Source organism: Bacillus rossius, chromosome 5, assembly GCF_032445375.1.
Source record: "Bacillus rossius redtenbacheri isolate Brsri chromosome 5, Brsri_v3, whole genome shotgun sequence".
Classification (NCBI taxonomy): domain Eukaryota; kingdom Metazoa; phylum Arthropoda; class Insecta; order Phasmatodea; family Bacillidae; genus Bacillus; species Bacillus rossius.
In genome coordinates this window covers 62,971,293-62,997,649 of record NC_086333.1, presented here as the reverse complement: position 1 = coordinate 62,997,649, position 26,357 = coordinate 62,971,293, and the positions used below count along the sequence as shown (strand labels likewise).

The 26,357-nt window shown below is 37.5% G+C and overlaps 1 protein-coding gene across 1 annotated transcript in view; it reads right to left on the bottom strand.

Moving 5' to 3' along the window:
- Positions 1–26,357, bottom strand: part of LOC134531890 (serine/threonine-protein phosphatase rdgC) — a 215,367-nt gene that overhangs the window by 16,805 nt on the left and 172,205 nt on the right. Inside the window, exons 7-9 of the mRNA XM_063367905.1 lie at positions 17,320–17,356; positions 13,979–14,128; positions 79–159 (exon numbers count right to left, since the gene is read on the bottom strand). Coding sequence (XP_063223975.1) covers positions 79–159; positions 13,979–14,128; positions 17,320–17,356 — 268 coding nt within the window. The remainder of the gene's footprint in view (positions 1–78; positions 160–13,978; positions 14,129–17,319; positions 17,357–26,357) is intronic.

Sequence of the window (26,357 nt, the reverse complement as noted above, 5' to 3'; positions counted from 1 at the left end):
CCATCCTTTAGGGATTTGAAATCGCGAAATTTACAGGTCTCTAGTTATACGTCACATTTGCATTCTGGATGGTCTCACCTGTTTCCACTCCATCTTGTCCACGACCTCAGCTCCGGATGCTGTGCTATCAGACACGGGTGGCCTCAGCAGGGACACGTACTGTGCACACATCACATGCAAGTTGGTACAACTTCAAGTCACTGTACTTACACCTACTGTGCACACATCACATGCAAGTTGGTACAACTTCAAGTCACTGTACTTACACCTACTGTGCACACATCACATGCAAGTTGGTACAACTTCAAGTCACTGTACTTACACCTACTGTGCACACATCACATGCAAGTTGGTACAACTTCAAGTCACTGTACTTACACGTACTGTGCACACATCACATGCAAGTTGGTACAACTTCAAGTCACTGCACTTACACGTACTGTGCACACATCAGATGCAAGTTGGTACAACTTCAAGTCACTGCACTTACACGTACTGTGCACACAACAGATGCAAGTCAGTAAAACTTCAAGTCACTTTACTTGTTACGTTCATTAAATGACTCATCCAATGGGGAAATTCCATTTAATACAATTTCTTGGACAAACAGCATTGCATTTTTGCACTGTTTTTTTTTCATGGAAAAAATTCATAAAAATAAAATAAGAAATAAAAATAAAAACACGAACCCACAGAGAAGAAGCCTAAATCAGCTGATGTCAAATAGATGAACCTAAACAGGTATTATGGACAATACGACACCACAGACAAACACATTCAAACTTAAATATCAGACACAGAATCCTTGTGCTGTAGTGCAGTCTTAATATAGCTTTAATTTAAATAATTTTATAAACATTAATTTTATAACAGTATATGCTAATCTGCGTTCTCACTGTGCTTAACAAAGGAAATCTTCAAGTATCAAAAATTGTTAGGTTAAAATCATTCCTGGGAATTTATAAATTGAAACTGTAAACTCCATTTCCCCTTTTACATACTTGTACTGCCAATTAACTTTTTTCCGTAAATTCATTTCTGTGGATTTAATAGAAATGAATTATACTTGTAACCAGAAATGTAAATAACATAAGAGTTTAGATGCTTATGGAGACAATTATCCCCTGCCAGGGGTTCATGTATTCGGAAAGTGATCATCCAAATTATTGGCAGGCTTTTGATTTGTGGCTGTGGTAATTCCCAGACGTAACTACAAACAGAAGAATTTGAGAAAAAAAGTGTACGAGGGAAAGATAATAATGAACCCCCTGTAAACCCACTGAAAACATCGCGTCCAGTTCTGCCAGGATTCGAACCCGTATCAACCATGATTTGTGAAAACGGGACCTCTTGGCGACTCGAACGTCTACATTGTTAGCAACTGTCAGAAACTTGTTGAAGTACACGCGCTTCGCTACGGCAGTATATAGGCAGAACACCCTCACACCGCTCATTATACATGCCCCACCTAATGTGTACGCCACTACCACGCTTCGAATGTAATATATATACATATATATGTACTATATATAGTATATATATACTATATATATAACGATTCTATGCCCGTCGCAATGGAGACGCAGAATCCATCAACCATGCAATAGCGTTGCCATGAATACAAGAAAGCATCAACACTGCAAACTCGACACACACACACAATCTCTCTCTCAAGACTTGATATACTTTGGCGAGGCATTAAAACACTTAACTAACATAGTAACAAAAAAAGTCAGAATTGAGTATAAAAATGAACTAATCGACAAATCCAACCAGAAGTGCAATCAACCGATCAAATGGTCGTTTCCGTGGAGACGCAGAAGTTATAAACAATGCGCAAAAACCTGTTACCATGGATACAACGCTCCAGATGTATCCCACAGGAACCGTGCATTTTTTCCGAAATAAAAAATAGCCATTGTCATTCTCCTGCCCATAAACTATCTCAATGCAAAAAAAAATCATGTCGATCTGTTGCTCCGTTTCTGCGCGCAAGAAGGACAAATATTTTTTTTAAAAATTGATTATAATATTATTATTAGTTTGGATTACTAGCCACGTTGAAAGTTTATACAAAGAAAAATATTGATACTGAGATAGTGCCCTTATTCACCTTTGTTTATTTTATTAATAAATGTAGATAAATATATATATTTATTTATTTGTATAAAATTACCCCTTTAGAAATTTTCGCCATGTGCGCATGTTAGTTTAATGTGCTTGGCTACAGAAGACTCACAAAATAAGTACTAACAGACAAACCGCAATACATAATGTAAAAAACTTTGTAAAATTAACACATGAAACATAAATTTGCCAACAAACAATCCCACATTTACAAAATCTATCGGTTGAAACAATTATTGACCCCTTGGAGTAGGTTTGTAAAATGTTGTAATCCGGAAATATATATATATATATTTTGCTATTTCCAGCTGGCGAATCAAAAAGTGGAAACGCGTTACCCCTACGATTGTGGACAGGCAACCAACTTCTCTTGCTTGAGTTGCGGGTCGCTCGTCTTCAAGGCGTTCAAGTCTGACGGACGCTCGGGTTGGTATAAGAGGTTCTTTGAAGAGTTTCGAGATATCTGGCTGACGAATGTATAATATAAATACCCCGGTCACCAAGAGAACAGGAGAAAGGTAAAGATGTACTCAAAGACAGAGAGAGAGAGAGAGAGAGCGAGAGAGATAAATAAATAAAGAGAGAAATAGGATCAAGATACACAGGATATTGCAGTGCCTGTCGTACTTGGAGTCTCCTTGAAGTAGCGCGGCAGGACTACACCTCAGGGGCCAACATCTGCCCTGGATTCCTTTCCTCGTGAATTCAATCATGTAAAAAACATCCCCTTACCCGACATGATACCTGGGGACTCAGCTGCGAGTTGCAAGTACAGTAGCTTGTACTGAGCTGTGCAAAACTTGAAAAACACATCGAACAGTTACCGTGCTACACTTAATTTATTTATTTTTTGCTTCGTAAGTTAACTTTCGTCGTACTAGATATTATAATTTGTGTAATATAAATGTGCTATTCGTCACTTTATTCAAGGGAAAACTTTATAAAATTTAGATAAGTAATAATTGTTTTAAAAAAATTTCGGTTGCTTTTCAAATCCTGTGTACATTTTTTAATTAATAAAGTTAATTAAAAGAAGAAATTTATAGCTTTGTTTTTAAGCGTTACAGTGTATATTTTCACGAAATGTTCGTTTGCATGTTTAGTGTCGCTGGTTTTAACCTGAATTAGATTGGGTTAAAAGTATAAGTATGTTTTACCAATGGTTAAAAGTATAAAACTTGCCTGTAAAAAATAAGAAACCCTCGTGTAATACTTTTTTTTTTAAATGTTTATAAAGATCGAATGATTTGGGATTTTTTGGCTGAAGTACATGTTAAGAAGTATCGTTTATGAGTCAACCAAATTTTAAGTAATCATTACGAATATAACTGAGGATTTTAAATATTTTGATTAATTTTTGACATAATTATATAAATATTTACTGGGAAGTTAAAGTAAGTATCTTGAAACCAAAAATAAAAATGTAATTATTTGAAGAATTACTGTAATAGCTGTTAGTCAGTTTAAAGGTATCAAGTATTCGTTTGAAAAACATATTTAACCTAATCAAATTTTAGTGGCATTTATTGAACTACATTACAAAACTATTTTTTTTTAATGTTTTGATCTTCATTTCCATGGTTACTGTTAATAAGCTACTTTTTTTTAGAACCTTTCTGATAATTTGAAAATATAAATCAGAAAATATTTAACGGGTTCAATAATTATTTCGTAAAAATCAAAACGATGTATCGCTCTTCAAAACAGAGACGTCAGGTGGCTGTTTATCTGCGAGGACACCGGAAATCAACAACGCAAACTTTCGTTCTCACTAGAGACCGGAAAAATTCGCGGGTTCAATGACCTCCAGGATAGACTCCAATATCCTCTACACACTCTGGCAAATGCCAACTGTTCATTTGTTGTTGACTTGTGAGTCGTCTCGACTGAGTGACCTGTGATTCGACACTTCTACGAGTGAGGGTCTCTAATTGGCCCTCAGTCCTCCAGATTAACAGTGGACCAATGGCAGAAGCAGCACTAAGGTATAATTATTTGAATTTCAGCATAACACGAAATGAACCCACGAATTTTTCAGGTCTCTAGTTCTCACACACTTGACTTGCAATCATTCGGACGGCACTTGCGACGTCGAACCCCGGCGACAGGCACGTTCTTCGGTCGGGAGGAGAAATTTGGGAGAGAGAGGAGAGAGGGAGGGAGCGGCGACAGAACCCACAAAGCCCTTCCAGCGAAGCTGGGACCGAGTTGCGCGCAGGTTTTAACTAGTTTGGACTCTGCCCTGGCTCCGCTCTGTCTCTGTCGCCTGACGCCCCGTCCTTGTTTGTTCGACTCGTTGAAGAGAGTTCCTTCTCTGTGACCCCCCTTCCCCCCCCTTTAACACACAGCCATGGCGGCGGGCAGGCAGCAGAAAAGCCCCACGCGACTAGAACAGAAGGGCAGAACAATGTCCTCTCCTTGCGCGGGACATGAATAATGTCCCCACCACTCCTCACGACACCCGTGTACAGTTCGTTCACAAAACCATGGACCCAGTTATACATTTTAACGGTATAAACTGTAAGCTTTGTAGAGTTTTTTGGTTCAAAGGTCACAATATAAGAGTAACCCAAGGCACATGCGCGAGAACTGCTTTGTTGTTTTCTCGCTTTGCAGCGCCACCTGCACAAAATGGCGACCCATGAGCGTAAAGAGTTTTGTGTTCCGCTGTTTTATTTAGAGTGAATATGTAATATCAGTTTAAAGTTTAAAGTTCAATCGTGATCCCCCGTGTGAAAAAAATATCCGTCGATGATCGGGATGAATAAAGCACTTTTTTCGCTGACCAGACATAACCCCATGCGAATTTTTCCTTTGGGGCTCTATAAAATACCGTGTCTATGTTCAGCCGCTACCTAATGATTTGCCAGAGTTGAGACACAGAACTGAAGAGGCTATTGTTTCCATTACTCCGGATTTGTTAAGCAAAGTGTGGGAAGAATTGGACTTAAGGTTTGGATGTATGCCGTATAACTAAAGGTGCACATATTGAACATTTGTAAGAAAAACTAGTTTAGTTTACCTGAAAATAGATGTATTATATGTTGTAAACAATCTAAATTAAACTGTTTTAATATACCATTGTAACTGGGACATTCGTTAATGGACGTCCTGTATGTACGAGGTACGTTCCATAAGTAAAGAGCGTGATTTTTTAAAAGCTCTTATTTATTGAAAAACAATCACATTAGAATATTATCTCTTTTAAAATGACCTTTCAGAAGGTATACAGCGATCAACGATTTTTTCACTCTTCATCGCAATGGGCAAAGTCATTATCTGTACTTTGCGGAGAGCGCTGGTCACAACTTGTTGAATGTTTTCGATTGTTGAACGTGGGGCCTTGAGGTACTGGCTCTTTGTGAACCACTCTTTTCGCATCTAAAAACTAACAAAACATCGTTTTCACGTGTGATCTGCTCTGGCGCGCTTCATCACGACAATGCACTATGCCACACTGCCCTGTCCACACGCTCAGAAACACGTACCAACACTTCCCCAGCCACCCTACGATTCCTCGGATTTTTTATTCCTTTTTTCCCAAACTGAAATTGCATTTCAAGGGGACTTATTTCGGGACAATCGAAAACATTCAACAAGCTGTAACGAGCGCTCTCCGCGTAACTCTGGCCATTGATATGAAGAGCGGAAAAATCACTGGAACAGCTGTATAGCTTCTCAAGGACCAAACTTTGAAGGAGATAACATTGAATTGTAATTTTTTCTCCCCAATGAATATGCATTTTTGAATATCGCTCCCTTATAAGTACGTACTTATTAAATCTATGTGACGCCCTATTAGTAGATAGCATCCGTGCGAAGCGGCGGCTGGTTAGAAGTATTATATATATAGCCATAAATTGCAGTAAACATGTTGTATTGCACTTAGAGGCTAAACCCGGTCACGGGTATTTTATTTTAACCCACGCATTTAATAAACAGGTCATTTAGTGAATATTAAAAATTGTTTGAGAAATATTTAAACTAAATGTAAATTATGTGATTTAATACAGCATCGTTAATAGTTTATCTGACCGGAAAATATAAGAAAAGAAGTAGACAAAAACCTCGCGAAGAAACAAAAAAGGGAAAAAAATAAAACCTTTAAATTTAATTAATATTTATATTAGTCAATTAGTTCAACTCGAAGAGACCCTGGGAAGACAGCAAGAAAACCGGTTGTAGGGGTTAAAGGAGGCTATTAAAACTAATGAAGGAAAATTAGTAGATAGCTCCGTGACGATAATCAGTTTGAAAGCAAGATGGTCTGTCGGGGATTTTCAAAGGAACAGATTTAATCCGCTTAAGAGTTGCCCCCGCCTACAAAAGACGAGCAATTAACGATCCCATAAAGCAATAACTTCCTTACTGTGTGACACACTCAAAACAGGTTCAAGTAAAAACTTAACTTCAGCTAAAATAAATTAGTATTTCTGATACATGTATGAGAATTAATGAATAAGAACTTTACTTCTAGTCTCTATTGGGATCATTGGAGCCTAGGAGCCCTAATGAGATGAATGAATGGGCTCACTTCAAGTGAATATATACAAGCGGACTTTACTTCCAATGAAAGTGATGTATAACAATAATTAAGATCAAGTGCTATCCCTCATTGCTTATTTACGTAGGTAAACTGCATGTGTAAATCTTATCAGCATGTGTAGATCTTTGTAATGTAATAATCACTTGAATGTTTTAGGTGTAACTAGAATGGGAGAACAAATTTACAGCTACTTGTATAACTGGAAAATATTTATAACATTTATTTGCCTGGTATTTATTTTATTTTAATGTGACAAAGTGGAACTTTCCAATTTCACAAGATTATTGAAAACAAAAAAAAAGTAGTCTCTGAAGGCAAATTCACTAGTTGCCTAGTAGTACCACTACTAGTGAATAAGGAAATAAGGACGCCACTTCAGAATTGGTGCCATGATAAACTCTAATCTAATTCTACTGATAATCAAATCAAGTTGAGAGCTAGCTTGTGATCAAAGGACTTCAAACTAAACGCTAATTCAATGCAGAAACACTCTTGATAGAAACACTCTTTTCAATACGCGTTCAGAAAATTAAATAAACATGATAATTGGAAAATCGTAGTGGGCTGTAGGAATATACACGCAGAGAAAGCAGTGGAAAGGTATGTGTTTGTGACCATGAGAATTCCAGCCAGGGGTGTAGATCTACCGCCAGGAGAAGGGGAATACCAACATTCATTATGCTTATTTCAGCCACTCTAACATCCTCTTCTCAAAAAAAGTAATATACCTATGTATAAACTAAATGACAAAATACAGGAAAATATATCTGACATAAAACTGAAAGTTAATGAATGTTACCAATAACTCTTACTTGTAGCACTTACTAAAGTAAATTGTATCTTACATTTGGACCGGGAGGCACCACTTATTAATATATGTGATTTTAAATAAGGTGGTGATGACAATGACTCTCTCTCTCTCTCTCTTTTAGTGCACTGTCTCTCTCATGCAAGTCCTTCCGCCATACAACTGTGAACTTAGAAATTTAAAGCATTTAAAATTTCACTTTTTGTTTCACCTTTTTGGGACAATATCAAAACTTTAACGACTTTTTTATTCTTGGCGAAATGAAAATTTTATTATCCGAGGCGGTGTTGCGATATTCAGTCAGAAAGTGGAGAAAAAAGTATTTTCAGAATTTTGATTAAATTCTCTTTGTAGTCCAATAAGAATAACAAAAGGGGAAAATATTCCGTTCAAATTAAAATTACCATTGTAATAAATGTTATAACGATCATAACTCCACTTATTTAAGTATAAATATGTATCTGTAACCACCCGCAAGGAATTATCTAAAATACCTTCAAGTTTTTAGAAGATTAATTAATGTATTCGGACCTGCGGAAATTACCACACTCTGGGAGCGCGGTGGCACTAAGGGTGACATTGGCTCACGGATCACACGCCTGATCGCCTCTACGTGCCAGGCACAGATCTGGCGTGCAGTTCTGCGTCGGTAACGCATCTCTGTGGGACTTAAAGCTATGAGCCAACTATTATTTGGCGTTGCATTAAATATAAAGGCTCTCTGCTCGTTTTATCCTTCTAAAAATACTTGCATGACAAAACTTTTAATTCTTAAAAACGTGAAAAAAAAAAAAACCTCGAATAACTTTACTCACTGTCAAAAAAAAGTGTTTAAAGATAATCAACGAAACAAAATCATCATAGAACAGTCTTAAGGCTCAGGTGTCTGAGGTGCCAACCGCCATTATGGATTGTAACGTCACGGCGGCCATCTTGGATGACCTCAACCTTTGAACTGACATTTACTCGGCGGCTATATTTGAGTCCGCCATTTTGAATTCTAGAACATTCCGCATCTTAGATTCTATAAAGGTTGCAATTTTAGTTACGACCGATATATTAGATTTGAGAACATTGCACTTTTCGTTACGTCCGCCATATTGAAAATCCGTAATACTTAAAACCAGAAAATTTGAATAAAATTCAAAATTTATAAAAAATTTAAATATTAAAATTTAAATAAAAAATGCTTTTACATCATAGAGTACTCGGTTCAAACCCGGTGAGGTCATTCGATTAAAAATGGCGACAGATCCTACTTCCACGGAAGCCACCATCATCAAATATTGTCAAAAAATATTACTTGGTTCGGAGACGCTTGACCTATGGGCATGACATTGTACGTGACCAGTTCAAAATGTTCGTCGAGTATCATCGAAAACTATTTCTTTGTTCCAATTCGCTTGGCCTGTATAAAGATTTTTTCTTGTTTTTTATTATTCGTGGCGATGTCTTTTTTTTGTGGCAATTGGTCTGGGTTCTTCTGTGGCATATGCACTACAAACGTTTTCGGGGGAGAAAATGTTACTTTGGTGAGCTAACAAGTACTTTTCATGTACTGGGTTACGATTTCGAAAAACGTTTTTACTGTTGGATGGCCGGAAAGCAGTGCGTCGTGTGCCTAGAGCGAGCAGCTATACTGCCACCCGACACTTCTGCTAACTTTCAACTATTTCGCGTTGGGTCAACGTTTACTTCTTGCAGGTGTCGGTAGAAGTGCTCCATCCGCGCCTGCCTCTTGCCTTGAGAATTTTTCAAAAACTTTGTTGGTTAACATGCTTGAATGTAGGTACTTTGATTAGTCGTACGTGAATATATTTATCTTCACCTTGTATTGGAATGTTATTTTCTACCCAAGGCAAAAAAAAAAAAAAAAAAAAAACAAAGTTTGCGGGTGGGTATCAATTACAGGGTCCTTACCACATAAGTGACTGGCACTTGATGTGTGCTAACTCTTCTGTTTCATGTGATATTGACGTTTTTCAATTACTGTATTCCGGACTTAAGACTGTTTTAATGTATAATTTATAAATTTAATTAAGTCTGTACTGCCTGGTATCAAACCGTATCAAACCGTTAATTAATTGCTGATTTTTTTATGAATTTTGGAATTTTTCCCGAATTTCTAACTAAAAAAATACATTTGTTCAAGATATGGCGGATATCGTTTCACTTGACTGTCTGTTAATAAATAATACTGCACTCTAGCGAGTGAAATTTAAACTAACATCGTGGCAGCGTCCTCTAGCAGACGAAAATAAGATGACAGATCCAAGATGGCTGCCATGATGTCATACTGGCTGATGCAACACATTCCTTAGCATTTGTGGTGGAAGGTCAGTCTGCCAGTGGCTTCCGTGGAGGAAGGATCTGTCAACTGTTTCAATCGAATGATCTCGTTGGGTTTGAACTGAGTACTTTAAGATATAACTTTTTATTAAAATTTTATTATTTGTATTTTTTATAAATTTAAAAAATTTCCTGATAAAATAGCTTAAAAATTACGGATTTTCAAGATGGCAGCCGTAACGAAAAGGGCAAAAATTTAAAATCCAAGATGATGACCGTAACAAAAATTTCAAAATTTTAAGAATGAATACAATATGGCGACCGTAACGAAAATTGCAACATTTTTAGAATCCCAGATGGCGTAATGTTCTAGAATTCAAAACTGTATAATCCAAGATGGCCACCGATGTAAATGTCAAAGGTCAAGTTCAAAAGATGTTGTTCATCCAAGATGGCCGCCGTGACGTCACAATCCATGATGGCGGTCGGCTCCTCAGAAACCTGAGCCTTAAGCCTGTGCTCGGACATACTATTTTATACTACTCATTATAAGATAGGTATATATTAATTTCGAACGGTTTTTTAAAAAGGACGTTAACTCCAAAAACTATACATTTTTCTCGCGACCCAGCCAGGCGGCTATTTGCAATGCGGTGTGTGCGAGGTTTGTTACGGACGAGAAGCTTTTAATTCACTAATCCCCGATTAGTCCCCGTAATCTCACGCTCACTCGCGCAACTCCATTTTTAGAATTTAAATAAAAAAAAACACAAATTTGGCGTGTACTTATAAATTTTCACGATTCGAGAGTATTTTAAAAGTCGCTGACCTAAGCCACTCAACGCTTCAAATTTAGTTACGATCATCTATCCTACCGAAAAAAAAAAGAACGAGTTTTTGAGAGATTTTTTTTTCTTTCGTAACACACTCAACCTAACCCACCTTCCATTATTAATATAGCAAAACAAAAAGAAACTATGAGAATTAATAATTAACACTTTCAAAAATCCACACGAACGATAATAATAAATGATAAAGTACAATATGTTCACATTTAGGATCAAAATTTTTACAAACATGGTGACTAAAAATCTTTAGACTCCTGTATTTGACTCTCTACTTTATTCGTTACTAGCTGATGCATCGAGTCGTCGCTACAGCAGTCTGCAGGCAAAACACTCTCGCATTGCTCATTACTAGAAACTTGCAAAATTCGCGGATTCAATGACCTCCAGGATAGACTATACTACACTCTACACACTCGGGCAAATGCCACCTGTTCATTGGCTGCTGAATTGTGAGTCGTCTCGACTGAGTGTCTGTGATTTGACTCTTCTTTGAGCGAGGGTCTATAATTGGCCCTCATTACTCCAGATTAACAGTGAACCAATTGCAGAAGCAACGCTAAGATATAATTATTTGAATTGTAGAATATCACGAAATGAATCTGCGAATTTTGCAGGTCTCTACTCATTACACATGCCCCTCCTCGTGGGTACGCCACTGTCGCGCCTCGGATGAAAAAAAAAGCTGAATCTAATTTCGAAAATTATCTCATGAAACAGGGAAAAAAATTAGAATAAAGAAATCAGGCAAGAAAAATAAACTAAGAATTATCAGTTCGCAAGGACCTTAAAATTCTATTTACGTAACCAAAAATAGTGTGCCGGGATGATGGTAAAGATGATGACAGACCGACTGTATTGAGATACGAAAAAAAAAGAAGAATAAAAAGTCAAAATTGTTATAGCCATAGCCAGGAAACGAAGAAAGCAATAACGATGCAATAGCCGTTTCCATGATGATTATCGGGGAAATTTGTTATAAAGTTGCTAAATACATAAAAATCAAACCAAAAATCTTAGACACTTTTTTTTTTGAAAATCTCTTAGAGGTGCAAAAAGAAAATCAACTTTCCCCCCTCCTTGGAGCATCTGTGCCACATTTTATGGCTCTGGGACTCACAATATCCGCTCTACGCTATTATAGATTAACAATATCTCTATTTTATTAATATAGGTGGATATAAGATAAGATACGACCGCTTCCTGTCCACTCCTGAGTGTTGTACTTCACGTTACGCTCTCATGAGTAGAGACCCGGAAAATTCGCGGGTTCAATGACCTCCAGGATAGACTCCAATATCCTCTACACACTCGGGCAAATGCCAACTGTTCATTGGCTGCTGACTTGTGAGTCGTCTCGACTGGGTGGCCTGTGATTCGACACTTCTATGAATGAGGGTCTCTAATTGGCCCTCAGTCCTCCAGATTAACAGAGAACCAATGGCAGAATCAGCACTAAATTATAATTATTTGAATTGTAGCATAACACGAAATGAACCCGCGAATTTTCCGGGTCTCTACTCATGAGTCATCGGCTGTGAAGAATTTTCACTTGAAAAAAAAAGAAGGAAAATGCATGAATTAGTCGAGAAAGATGAGTGTTATGAAAGGCGGGGAGGGGGGTTGTATGACTCGGGTTCAATGAATCTTAGGCCCGGTTTATAAGTTGCGCAAGAAACGCAGCAAAGTAGCAAGAACGAAACACGCAATTAACGCAAGAAAATCACGGTCGTTTATAAAGAACGCAAGTCACAAGACGTTCCTAACTCTCAACTAAAAATAGTAAAACGCAGTGGCAAACAAATTTAAACACAAGGATTCTTTTGGTTTTTAGTATTTATCATGAAAACAAAATATATTGTCAATACTTTTATTTACCTTTTATTTAATTTAACTGCGTAAAAGTTTAACAAGTTAAAACGCCGTGTGCATAGTAAACAGAACACGAAACACTTCTCTTTGTATCATGTGCCGGCGGAAACGCGAGCCAAAAAAACTCAAGGAAGCTAGAAGTTGGAGCAACACTTGCGTTGCGCCCTTACGCTGTTGCGAAGCTTATGAACCACGCCTCATGCTCGTTCTTTCAATAACACGAGAACGGAGACGGAGGAGATCTCACGGAACAAAACAAGAGTTCCCGCAACAGCGCGCAGATGGAGACGGACCCATTAAACGGATTAGCTAAGCGATGCTGAGCATTTGGCTGCGGTTTGAAAAACGTTAAAAAATTGGTTCTGGTGATCATTTACTACTTACGTGAATTCTGCCCGAATCTCGAAGAATTATTATATTATTATTATTTTTGACGTGACAACGTCTAATAAATCGATGAACGCCGGCTGCACGCACGAAAAAGTGCCCCGTTACGCGCATTGTCCCGTTATTCTGTGTCCCGTTACGCTCATTGTACGCTTGCGCCGCATCTATCTCTCTTCCACTCGATTGGAACAACCATCGATTTGACTTTTTCGAGGCACATTAAACTTGGAACACTCCCATTCGTTTCCTACTTTTCCTATCATTGTCCTATCCTTAACAGAATAAAACAGATGGGAAGAAGTTAAATAGCAGACATGTATAAAAGTTATAGTTAAAATAATCTGTTCGTTAAAGTCATAAACATATATTTTTTGAATTAATGAGTGCAAATAAAAGTAAATTTATCAACTAAATTGTATATTTCATTTCACTCCTTCTTTGTATCCATACAAAATAACGATAATTCAATAAAAAATTGATTCATTTTTATTCATAAAAGTATGCAATCATTTCATCAATGTTTTGTTATGACGTTGTCACGTTATACTTCGTCCGTAAACCGACTATACAGACAACCAATTTTTTTTATAATTAAAATCAAATTAACACTTGGTGGCCTTGGGATGTGACATCTGCGGCACTCGTGGAAGCTGCAGACGCGACAATGGAAGTCGAAGGGCGGACGGGCGGACGGGCGGACGGACGGACGGACGGTCGGGCGGGCGGGCGAGCGGACGGACGGTCGGGCGGACGGGTGGACGGGCGGACGGACGGACGGACGGACGGTCGGGCGGGCGGGCGGGCGGACAGACGGTCGGGCGGACGGACGGTCGGGCGGGCGGGCGGGCGGACGGTCGGGCGGGCGGGCGAGCGGACGGACGGTCGGGCGGACGGGTGGACGGGCGGACGGACGGACGGACGGTCGGGCGGGCGGGCGGGCGGACAGACGGTCGGGCGGACGGACGGACGGTCGGGCGGGCGGGCGGGCGGACGGACGGTCGGGCGGACGGACGGACGGTCGGGCGGGCGGACGGTCGGGCGGGCGGGCGGGCGGGCGGGCGGACGGATGGACGGACGGGCGGACGGACGGACGCCGAGACTGACCTTGTACCTGTCGAGCGAGCGCACCCAGTCCAGGTCCGTGGCGTCGGACACCCCTCCGTGCACCACCAGCACCTTGTTGTTGACGACGGCGCCGAGTGGCAGCCAGCGGTACACGCCCTCGATCAGCTTCAGCAGCCGGTCCGAGTTTTGCTGCGGCACGAGGCACACACCGCTATCACCGGCCGGCACCCCTGCACGCTACGTCATCACTAGAGACATGCAAAATTCGCGGATTCATTTCGCGATAGGCTAGCATCAAAATAACTATACCTTCGTACCGCTTCTGCGATTGGCCCACATTTTATCCGGTAACTGTGAGCCAATGGGAAACACTAAACCAAGAAAGTGCCGAATTACGGACAACCTAGTTGAGACGTCTCACGCGTCAGTAGCCAATGAACAGGTGTTCATTTCCGCGAATATTTAAAGGACTGTGGAGTCTATCCTAGAGGTCAATGAATCCGTGAATTATGCAGGTCTCTAGTCATCACAGGCTCCACAGATGTGATCGCGACGGAAGCAAACGAACCTGAACCAAAGTTCATAAATAAGAGACCTGTAAAATTCGCGATTTCAAATTCATAAAGGATAGACTCCCATGATCCTCTACGCACTCGTGCAAATTACATCTGCTCATTGGTTACCGACTCGTAACACCTGTTGACTGGAATTATCGTGATTCGCTAATTCTTCTGTTAACCCTTTAAGTCTATTCGTCCACTAAAGTGGACAATTTATGTCTCAGTGATACATGGAGTTATTGAAACCTTGAATATATGTGTTAAGGTGTTCCTACAATCTAGTAGACAACATATTTATGGCTATGAAGTAAATACTTTTTTAACATTTATTAATTATAATTAAATAATTTTATATTAATATTAAAATTATAGCGTGAGATTATTACAAACAAAAAAATCCAAAAAATTAATTTAGTTACGATAAAAATTTTAATTAGGTATATCTTAGGAATTGACAAAGTGTGACTGAAATGGTTAAAAAAGATTTTTCATTGGCCCACAGTCCTTCAGATAAACTGTGGCCCAATCGCTGAAGCAAAATAATGTCAAAAGAATTTGGATTCTATTCTATCACGAAATGAATCCGCGAATTTTTACAGGTCTCTATTCATAAAGAGAAACTTTGTAGTATAAACCGTTTAGTGATCGAAAATCAGGTCTTTCTCACTTCCATAGGGCCCGTTTCGTTACAAACGTAGTTTAAAATTTTCGTTCTGTAGATCGAATGATTCAGTATTCGACGTAGCTGCTCCAGCAGCGAATTCTATTAGCGGGTTCGGAAACTACGTGTGGTTGGCCTCCAGAAAAGGTGGTGGGAACAATTGTTTTTGCATATATTTGTTACGTTATTTTAAATATTGATACGTTCAATTTTGTATCAGAGTTTTTTTTATAATAAGTTTATATGCAACATGAGAACTCATGAATTATCTCATACCGAGGTTAGATGTTATACATCTCTGGCGAGTACTAAAAGGCTGGCTCACTTTTTTTTAAAGTTATAAATATGTATGCGCGTTATGAAAAATGATGAAAGTGAATTTTTACGATGCACGTGCACCATGAAAGGAAGGTTTCACAAGATGAAAAATGGCTGCATAACAATGAAAATTTTATATGTGCTTATACTTTACAAACAGTATTATATCACTCAAGTCCTTTAATAAATTTATTTCTACTAATAACTTGCATGCAAAATTCAATTTAGTTTTAATTGCGCCAAATAAGTGAAACTTCTCACGCGTGTACATAAGTAATACACGCACCCATTTTTTCTTCAAAATCTCAAGCAGTATTCAGTGTGTTTCTCCTAATATTATGGTCCAAGGTAAATTGTGCAAAGTCCTACCACGCTCGAATAACACCTTAGATTTTATTTAAATAGAGGACAATGAATCAAAGAAGTATTCTTTTATTTTACATTTGTAGAACTATTTTTTCCAGTGTTTTGAGGTGACACAATGTTTATTAATTTTTTTATCCACCTGGAGCGACCGAAGATGTAGCTAAACAGTATGTTTGTTTTAACACCGTGTGTGGAAACTTTTAATCACGACGTTTCAAAATTATGCTTTTAAGAGGTGAGAAAGTGGGATATGTTTTTTAAATTAAAAAAAAAAAATACAGGTGTAATTTTTGTTGGTCAAGTAAGCACGATTTCATAAAGCTCTAAATAAAAAATAAAATTTTTTAAAAAGACAAAACAACAGAGTACCTGAAGGTTGGTTAAGAATTTCCTGAGAAAAAATTTAATTGGTGATATTAAATGCTAAAACAAGCCATTTTTGTGGAGAACATATGTCCAAGAAAGAAAAAAATTAAATTTGGCGCGCATCTAGGCACAACTCCAATGGCTGAGTGTTCACGCAAAAGTTTCAAATTAAAATGGAATTTAAGGTTTTCAATCCTTTGAATGTACAAATTTGAAGTCTTATAACCAGCTTTAAACATTCGAATGTAGATAAACACAAATTATAGGCAAAATAAGAAATAATAGAAGTAAAATAAATAAGAAAAATACCTCCATAAACGTGTAAGAGTGTAAAGATGCATATTAGATGCATATTCTAGGGTTTTTTGGACGAATGTTTTCCAGATGCGTAAGGTTTTGACTTTCCTTCTCCGAATGTATACTGATGATTCTAAATTTTTTCCTTGCAAGAAAAGTATGAGGATTTCTGTTAGGTTTTTAAAATTTAGTTATCATCATATCTTTGCTAAGTAATTATACCCCATATACAGAGGACTATATAAAAACCACATAAAATAAATATAAAACACAGATAAAAAAACTTTTATTTTAATACTGGAATTTGATTTTACAAAATAAATGACGCTAATTATGTATACTTAACCTCAAGAGAAGCAGTACACCATATTTTAAACGCACAAATGATTCATTTACAAGCTAATGGCTTAATATTGTTTCTGAGTTACAGAATCGTTTGAACTAACTGAAATATTTTATCGCAAATTTTAAGCCAATGTGTAATGGCTGTAAGAGAGTAAGCCCACATAGGATTAAGCATCAACAACGTTTTAGGAATATTTAACAACGAGCCATTATTTATTACGAGCTTACGTGTTGCGACCTTAACAACATGTTACCGTGGAGCGGCAGAACTAGGCTCTAACATGGAAGGGGAAATGACTTACAAAAATAGTTAATCATAGCCTGCAATTAACGTTGAAGTACACGCTACAATAAAAAAAACCACACTAAGTCCTACGTAGCTCAGGTTTGCGTAAATGTCACCCTCATCCAAAAAAAAAAAAAAAAATCTTAATGCCAAATGATGTTTGGATGTATCAGGAGCTTACCTTGTACTTTGTTTTCATCTCTCTCACGAAGCCATACCTGAAATAAGAAAAAAATAACGTTCAATAAATGGAGCTAATTATTGTTTTATCGTTACTATCCTAAATTAATGAGTCAGTAATTTCGTGTTTATAGTAATGAAATAATATGAATTCATAATACAAAAATTATCGATATGAAAAAAATTATATTATTTAAGTAGGTGTTTTTAAATAGTTTTAAGAAACTTAGGGATAATTTATATTTCAACTTTAGTGTGAAATAAAAGCTTATATTCACGTAATATGGTCTGGAAGTAAAAGATTATATGCAGCCTTTCATCGCAAAACTCTTTATTTTAAGATATCAATCAAATATTTAAAAAAATTCTATCCTTAAAAGTTAATAAGAATAAATTAAAATTATTAAGCAAACATAAGTTTTATTATTATATGGAATATCCTAAAAATTAAAGAGTTTTCGACAAATGCTGCATAAAAGAAAATCTATAATGTATAACAAATTAATTCTTGCTATTAATTTATGCTTCAAATTAAAATTAATTTTTAAGGTTCTCATAAACTATAAAATAAAACCTATTGAAGTAATAAAAATCATATTCTATCAACAATAATAATTGTAATATTCATGCGAAGTATGTATATCACCGACAAAAATACAAAATCATAGAAACCAAATAATTTAGAAAAAAAAAGGTTAAACCATTTTCAGTCAACCTGCTTTTATGCATCCACCCTCATTAAATAAGCAAAATACCTAGTAGTTGGTTTTATTTTCACGGTTCACTCCTACTCATAGACGAGATATTTCAAAACGTGCCCATAGATAAATAATATATGGTTAAGACAACCAGCTCTTTAATTGCATAGAATACAGATTAAAAGTTTAAACTTCTGAGTGTTGTCCGATTATGTTCATCGCTGAAGAAAACCTTTTTATCTTCATTTACTTGTAAAATTACTATCTCAATTATAAACTGTGCAAACTACTGTGTAAACTGATGAAATTTTTCTGACATAATAAATCTGTTAAAATGGTACATTATAGATTAGTATTGTATTTTTTTTTTCAAGTAAAATTTAACTTCATGTTTTTGTGTAAGTTGGGGTGGGGGGGGGGGGAATAGAGAAATTGACGTCTCGCAAAACATAGGGATACCTAGAGACGGTGATAAAAAACAACACTAAGGAGGGATAACTGGAAGGAAAACGCCATGCTAAGGCCCAGATTAGGAAGTCTCTGAGTTATTTCAGAAAAAAAAAAACGTCAAAACCGAAATAACGATGGGCGCAGCTGAATTCGAACCCTGGTCCTCTGCAATACGAGTCCAGCAACAAGCCAACGATCCCCCCTTTTATGGCTTTTTCTTACTGACATACAGTATCATTTCCTATTAACCGTCAGCATTTCGATAGTAGAAATATCTTAATACATATGCACAGTAAAGTAATTTTGCTGAGTGCTTTGTTTATTTTATTAATTTAATTTATCGTATTTATTGGCAGCAAAATTAAGGCGATACGCCTATTCTATCGAACACTTAAACACATTAAACAGTGCACATTAAAAAATAAAATAATAAAGCATAGCATAAAATACTTGATAAAATTACAATAGAAAACTAACTTGAATGTCAGATAAATTTACATAGTTAAACAGAAAATAAAAATAATATTCCTTTAAAAGTAAATAATACAAACATACACGTCCAGCTTTATACAGTAGGTTGTAAAAGTAATCCTTGAACAACTTTAAAGATGTATATTTATTTGTTGATACTCACTTTTTAAGTAGATAAAATAACAAAAACTGACGTTCAAACGAGTGGTGCTTAGTCAAAGTATTACTGTGCGTTTCTTTATTAGGAGAGGGAAGGTTGTATCGTGCATGAATTACAGTATAATTAACAATAAAAGAATCCGAACAACTTGACAGGATTAAATGGAGTTTGTTTTGTCGGCTAAATATGTTAGTTAAGGTAATTTAAATGTACAGAAATAGTCAATACAAAGTACATTTTATATAAAAAAAGACAAATAATTTTTCATTAAATAAGGGAAAATCTGAAAATTATTAAAATCACACAAGAAAAACCTTAATAGTAACCAAATATTATAACGGAAAACATATTACAATTTTAAGATGTTCTAAAATTATTTAAACATTATATGATGCAGTTGTAAAATAAAATCATTGAAAAGATTTAGTTTTAAGATTTGGTTGTATAGGTTTTTCTTAAGATTTTAATAATTTTTCGGTAATTTTTCATATTTGTTTCATTTTTGCTTTCAAGACATTATTTTAGGGGAAAAAAAGTTTACATTCATTTAAAAACTATAATCTTTATTGACTTTTTCAGTACGTTCAGGTTTCCGTAAAGAACATATTGTTACGAGTATACTACTGGGTTCGTAAGGGATAGCCCAATTAATTAGTGCAGTTTTATTTATTACTAATGTCTACACTATAAATCTATGTCCACAACAATTATCCTAACACTAATCATTGCAACATTAAATATTTCCACTGGAGCTTCGCTCGACAGTGGTTCGCTCTTCTGTGCGCCTCTATCCGCTTCCTTCGCACACTCACCCACACCGCGCCGCAGCACAGTCCTCAACTATCGCTCGCCAGGCCTTCTCGCAGGTATCGCCTCCCAATAGGTCCAGTTTTCTCACCAAAGGCCACTTGCCCTCTTCACCTCTCGCTGGTCGTATGGGTATTGCCAGTATCACTTCCCCCCACACCCTGGGGGAGGGGGAGGGAGACCCTCTTCCCTACTCACAAAACTCTCCGATCCCTTGGAACACCCGTGGAGGCCGGCGTCGTCGCTTATATACCCGTGGCGTCCTTCTCGAAGGGACGAGAGAGGCTGTGACGTTCCGCCTCATCCCGGGCCAAGCCAACGCCCGAAACACCCAGAACAGCGACGCTTATTCACGCCACTCCTCGCGGCGGCCTCTGTAAGCCCGGAATCCCCACACCACTAAAGATGACAATAGCCTGATTTTGGACTGTGCGTGGGGAGCGGAGGGTTAGTGAGGATCATTGTAATGCGGCCAGGAACGCGTGGCATGCCTTACGTCAATGGACGGCACGTGACGTCAGTGGCTGTCCACCAGCTGCTCCAAACATGGCGCGCATCGCGGCCTTGTCTCTCGCGTTCGCAACAATATCTAGCAGACAAAACAAACCCCATCGAATTCTATCAGGTCGTTCCGATCATGTTATTATTTGACATTCTCGTCATTCATGCACGGTGCAACCTTTCCTATCCTCATACCCTGAAGTATGAAAACTGACTTTGACACACGTTAGACTATACAAATTCACACGAATGCCTTACTCGGGACTCAGGAATCGAATATAATTCAGGAGAGTACGACATTTTCATGATAGAGAAAATCGGATTACTTCCAAAGTTCTTTGATTTCCCCCGAAATCCAGCGTTTTGAAATTCCTACTGGATTATGGAATACCTAATATTGGGGACGGAAATAAAGTCCAGGGAAATTTTGGCGTAATAATATTTAAAAAAAACTAAAAAAAATATATGGCAAAATAAAATAATTATTGAAATTGTTGTAACGTTATACTAGGAAATAACACTTTCAGACTGAACTCTATTTTCCAATGAAAATTCCTAAATTACCACTTCTCGGCCGTGATGCAAGTTTCAACGGGTACCATTTTCGCGATTTGCTTATCGTACTGTATACTTGTAGAATGTAAGAAAATTAAAATGTGCAAACCTTGGAAAATTATTTGCTACACTTGTTTCGTCTGTTCGGACGCGCCACTGTCTTGCTCCTCACGTAGTGGTGGGTTCTAACGGTCCCATGTTTCGCTGCGAACATGTTCGGCAATGTTCCACAGAAGAAAAGGACAGATTATTCCGACCTTACGGCCGGCATTCTCACGTTCCCCTCCCACATACGCGTCCTAATGGGGTGGGTTGGGAATAACATTCCAGTTCGCTTTTTTACAAACATTCCAGAGATTTTAAGGAAAAATTACAGAACTGTAAAGGATCACTCCCTGTTGTTGATCGGGAAGTTATTAGAGCTTCGGCAATGACCAGCTCCTGGGGCCACCCATCCCAGCATGGTCACCGCCCCAGCCCCTCTTTCCGCACTCAGCTGACCAGACAGTCGGCTGTGTCCTGAGAAGAGAAGGGCAGCAGCACTTCTCGTCTCCAGACGCCGCATGCAGGGGGCTCGGGTTAGGAGTGTTTGACAAACGACCCCCCTCCCAGCCAAACCCGCGCACGTGTTTGAACTTCCCGCGCGGATTTCTGTGCAGCGCAAACAAAACCAAGAGCCTCCCCGATTCCACCGGAGAGACAGTCGCAGGAAGGCACAGGGGGTGTGGACGAGGAAGGATCGTGTGAGCGAGGGAGGGAGTAAAAAAAAGAAGGTAGTGATGGAGGGGAAGTTCGGTGTTTCGCACGAAGCGCCTCGCCGTGGACAAAGAGAAAACTAATTACGTGCCCCCGCAACCACCGGACCGACGCGCCCCTACTAAACTCCCTCCCACCCTCCCACCCCCTCCTCAGACAACCACGAATATTGGATCATGTACGGGCCGAGTCATCACACGGGCGACTCAATTACGAAGCAATATCTGCTAAACTGGCAACACCGCCTCACCACCGCCTCCTGCAGAGATTACGTCGCTGTAGTTTCTGGTTCGCGGATGACCCTAAGGTCGTTAACATCATGTTTGGAGCCGCGCTTGATAGATAATATGACGCATTTCGGGGCTACACCAACCTCGTGTCTGAAATATAGTTATCTGATTTATTTTTTGTTGGGGGGGATTAGTGTCTGAGCAGAGTAATGATGGGATTCAAGAGACATCGACACAGGGATATTGCTATGGCGTGACTAGGGACACTATATGAAACTAAAGTAATATATATATTTTTTGTAAATGGAACAGAAATATACACGTAAAATTACACATATATGCACATCTATACGTTTAGATGAAAAAAAAAACTGTATCACTACAAAATAGTGTTCGCAGTCATACCTGTACTTGGTTCAGATTCTCACCCGGGAATTTATGCATTATGTTGTCCCAGTACTTCCAATAGTTAAAATAGTTTGTAAACTGTCCCCCTAATTGCTTTACAGTATTAAGTGCGCACATAATAAACACGGTAAAACAAAATAAATTGCAGTTTGGAATATTCGATTGTCTTTTCAAATGTGTGAAAAAAATTATGCTTCAATAAAACATCAATTAAAATATAAAATTATGCACCAATTTTCGTAGGAAAATTTAGTATTATATTTCGAAAAACGTATTTCATACATACAAAAATAACTGTAGCCATGTGTTGTAAAAAGTTACAATAGATTTCTTAGTGTAAAGAACTATTTCTTGGCAACTGCTTCACAAAGGAATATTTTGTAAAAGTACAGAAAAACTTTTTTTTTCTCTGAAGGAACGCACACAATGTTTTTATCTTCAAGCCAATTCTCTTCAAACCGGCCTTGAATCGAATCCGTGACTTTTTTTTTGTTTTTAATATTTCTTACGTTGATTATTTTCATTAGCATAGAACAATAATTCTGTCTTTATGACTGTTTGTTTAGATTAATTTATTTAATTTTAAAGTTTTATTGATTTTGAAATTTTTGGTAATGAATTTGAAAGATGAAACTCTACACTCATGTTATGACCGGGACTCCAAGCCAGAACCCCTCGCAACAAGAACAGGTGTATATCAGACTGCTCTACTGAGCTAACATCTCCGGCACTAGGATAAAAAAAAAATCAGTATTTTCTGTCATTATTTCATAATATTATAAATGTTCTGATCACAGAAAAACATTTTTTGCACTTCTACAAAAAATTTCTTTGGAAACAAGATGCCAAGAAATAGTTTGAAATATTACAAAATAAACATTGTAAATTTGATGAAAAACACTGCCATGGTTATTTTTACATATATTAAATAAGTTTTTCGATAAAACGCTGAGCAATTCTTACGCAATTGGCGCATATTTAAATATTTCAATTGATGTTTCATTCAAGCATAATTTGATTTTAATTTTGGCAATGATAATGAATATTCATAAATTTTACTGTATTTTGTTTTACGGTTCTCATTAATTTGGGAATTTAATACAGGAAAAATAATGAGGGAACAGTTTATAAATAACTTTAACTATTGAAGGTACTGAGAAAACACAAATTACGTATAACTGCCCTGGTAAAATCCGTACCCAGTATTACTGCGAATACTATTTTGTTTTCGTGTAAATGTTCAATTTAATAATATCTGTAAGTAATTTCTTTTCCATTAAAAAAAACCGTGATCATTTTTCTCTTCCCAATTGGCTGAAGATTGAAACCTTGAAGTGGGAGAGGGGCGGACACCCAAAGTTAAAAACCAGAAAATTGTTACTTAATTTGGGAGCATAATTTTTTTAACTGACATTGCGAGCGTTTAACGTGATTTCTGCATGTAGGAATATAAGTCCTCTAACTATTACCGGCGATGAAATCCTTTTACAATGTTGTTGAAGACATGCTTACAAAATAGTAATAGCTAAATAGAACCAACTTTGCTGGAGCTTTTAAAATTCATTCAGTCTTCCACTTCGAATGATGTTCAGAAAGATTGATGATATTTAGCAAGAATCAAATAGCACGCCAAAAATTCTGGCACATGTGCAGGAATTGTAGAGGAGGCGGACACATCGATGAACATTTGTCCAGTAACACTTCTGTTTATCGCGTGTGCCGTTACCGCGCACAGTTAGATAAAATGGATCCCGTTATAGATGGAACGGTATCGGAGAACGTATGCGTGGAATATCACACAACATGTGAAATCATCGGTCACCAGAGAGAACCAACTGGTTATGTGAGCCCGAGAAAGCAGATGAACGTGATACCCATACTGCATTTAGAGAAATTTACTTTTGAAAAAAAAAGTAACGGGCGTTTCTGCGAGTAGACTGAACGTCAGAAATATTTAAAAAATTATATTCACGCTGTGTTTTTTTAAAATAAAGATTAGAAAAATAATCAAGAATATAAAGCACCAATTTAAGTGATGCGTTTCGCAATGTGTTTTTACTTTCCTCGAGAATCATTTCTTATGTACCTATCCCAAAATCCTTGTATCACTAGCACTACAGGTTCATTTGAAAATTAAAATTACTGAAACCTCAAAATTACAATTGTTTCAATGTTTTCTCGTGTCATGTACACGTTACAGGGAACCAAACAACAGAATGACAGCTTAAACTGTGATGGATTGTATTTGAGCAGTCAAGCTTAAATTGGAGAGGAAATTGTGTTGTCACTTGTGCCTTGCGTCAACATTAATTTTGATAAGTGGCGGAAATAAGGGCTCTTAAGCGTAGCTTTTATAGATTGAAACGTGAGAATATTTTGTCTTTGAGCTCGCGAACCTTCCGGAAAGGGGAAAAAATTATATTATTTTTCGGGCGAAGAAAACCATTTTACATATATTATGTTTTAGTTTAAAATTTCAACGTCAACAAAGAAAGACCAAAATCGTAGCATTTCGTGACCAGAATTACTAACTATATCTTGGCTTGTGGGTTTAGGCCACGTCTGGGTGATTATGGTGTGTTGCGACGTTTCGGCATGCCCTGGTGCTGCCATCTTCAAGGGTGATTAGCAACTGAAGACCTGACATCACCAGTCAAAATACTTAGTGTAGGTGAGACCAGAAATGAAAGTTCCTTTCAACTTACTCTGTGCACTGTATTTCAAGATACACCACACTTTTTTTTTTCTGTAAAATCACCTGATTCATCGAGCAGGGCATGTGTCTCGTTGGATAAATGTGTGTACGCTGGTTGTGGCGTAATGCTTAGTGAATGTACGTGTACATGAGAGGCGGAGGGAGGAAAAGATATGGCCAACTACCGTGATATAGGCCGGTATTGCAAGACACAAAATAAAAGGGTTTAGATGTTGAATATGCAACACTTGAACCCTAACCGTATTACTTGTGCAAAAAAAAAACGCTCCCAAACATTATATAGGACACAGCCAAGCCCTTATTTTTAGGGAACAAATGTTGGTGTCTTATCCGTGACCTATCTGTTGACCGAACTACCGCACATGCGCAGAGCTCACTTTTTTGTTGATTTCGTCCAGATGGCGGACTCGCGTCTGGCGCCATTAACTCGTATATAGTCACTTCCTTGATCATCGACGGACGTTTAGCGTATTGTTGTGATTAATGAAACTTTATGATGGAAAAACTATCCTGGAAGACATTTTGTACACTTTAAAGGGTCATAACTAGAGATGGTGATTTATAGCATTTAAAATAATAACATTTAGCATTTTGAATTTGAAATTTAGCATTTTGTAGCATTTTTAAAAACAAGATTTAGCCAATTCTCTCATTTTACATTACTGAAGAAAAGTATATTTTTAAAAAGCATTAAATAATACACATATTAATTTATTAAAAACCACAGAAATACAGATTTAGCACTTATGACGGCAATAATTTGAATACTTAAAATTACAATAAATTTTTTTTAGCAGTGTTCATGGCCATAGTTGATGTAGAGTGCACAAATAATGTTATTGAAACTCGTTTTTTCCCCCAATTTGTTTTTCGTTTTTTCAATTTTCGCCTTCTTTTGGTTTTTGATCATGCAAGAAACAGTTGCTTCTGTTTTACCGACTTTCTCTTCATCCGATTTCATGGTGAATCTTTTATTTTTTGCAGCCTGATGTCCCTCAGATTTAATGTTCTTTTCAAGTACATCTTTTTTTTCCACTCCAGACAGCGATTACATAAATTGCACATTAAAATATTCGTATCACTTTCGTAGAACTGTTCACTTTTGTATTCATTTATGCGATCGCGAATGGAAATTACGTTTCGTCCCATTTTTACCACGAGAAATAACAGTATACAACACATTCACGAGTATGCACATATTTGTAAACACACCACCTTCCACAGACTACACAATAACGCGGCTTTCACGTGAAACACAGCCAGAAAATGGAACTTAGCGCGGCAAAG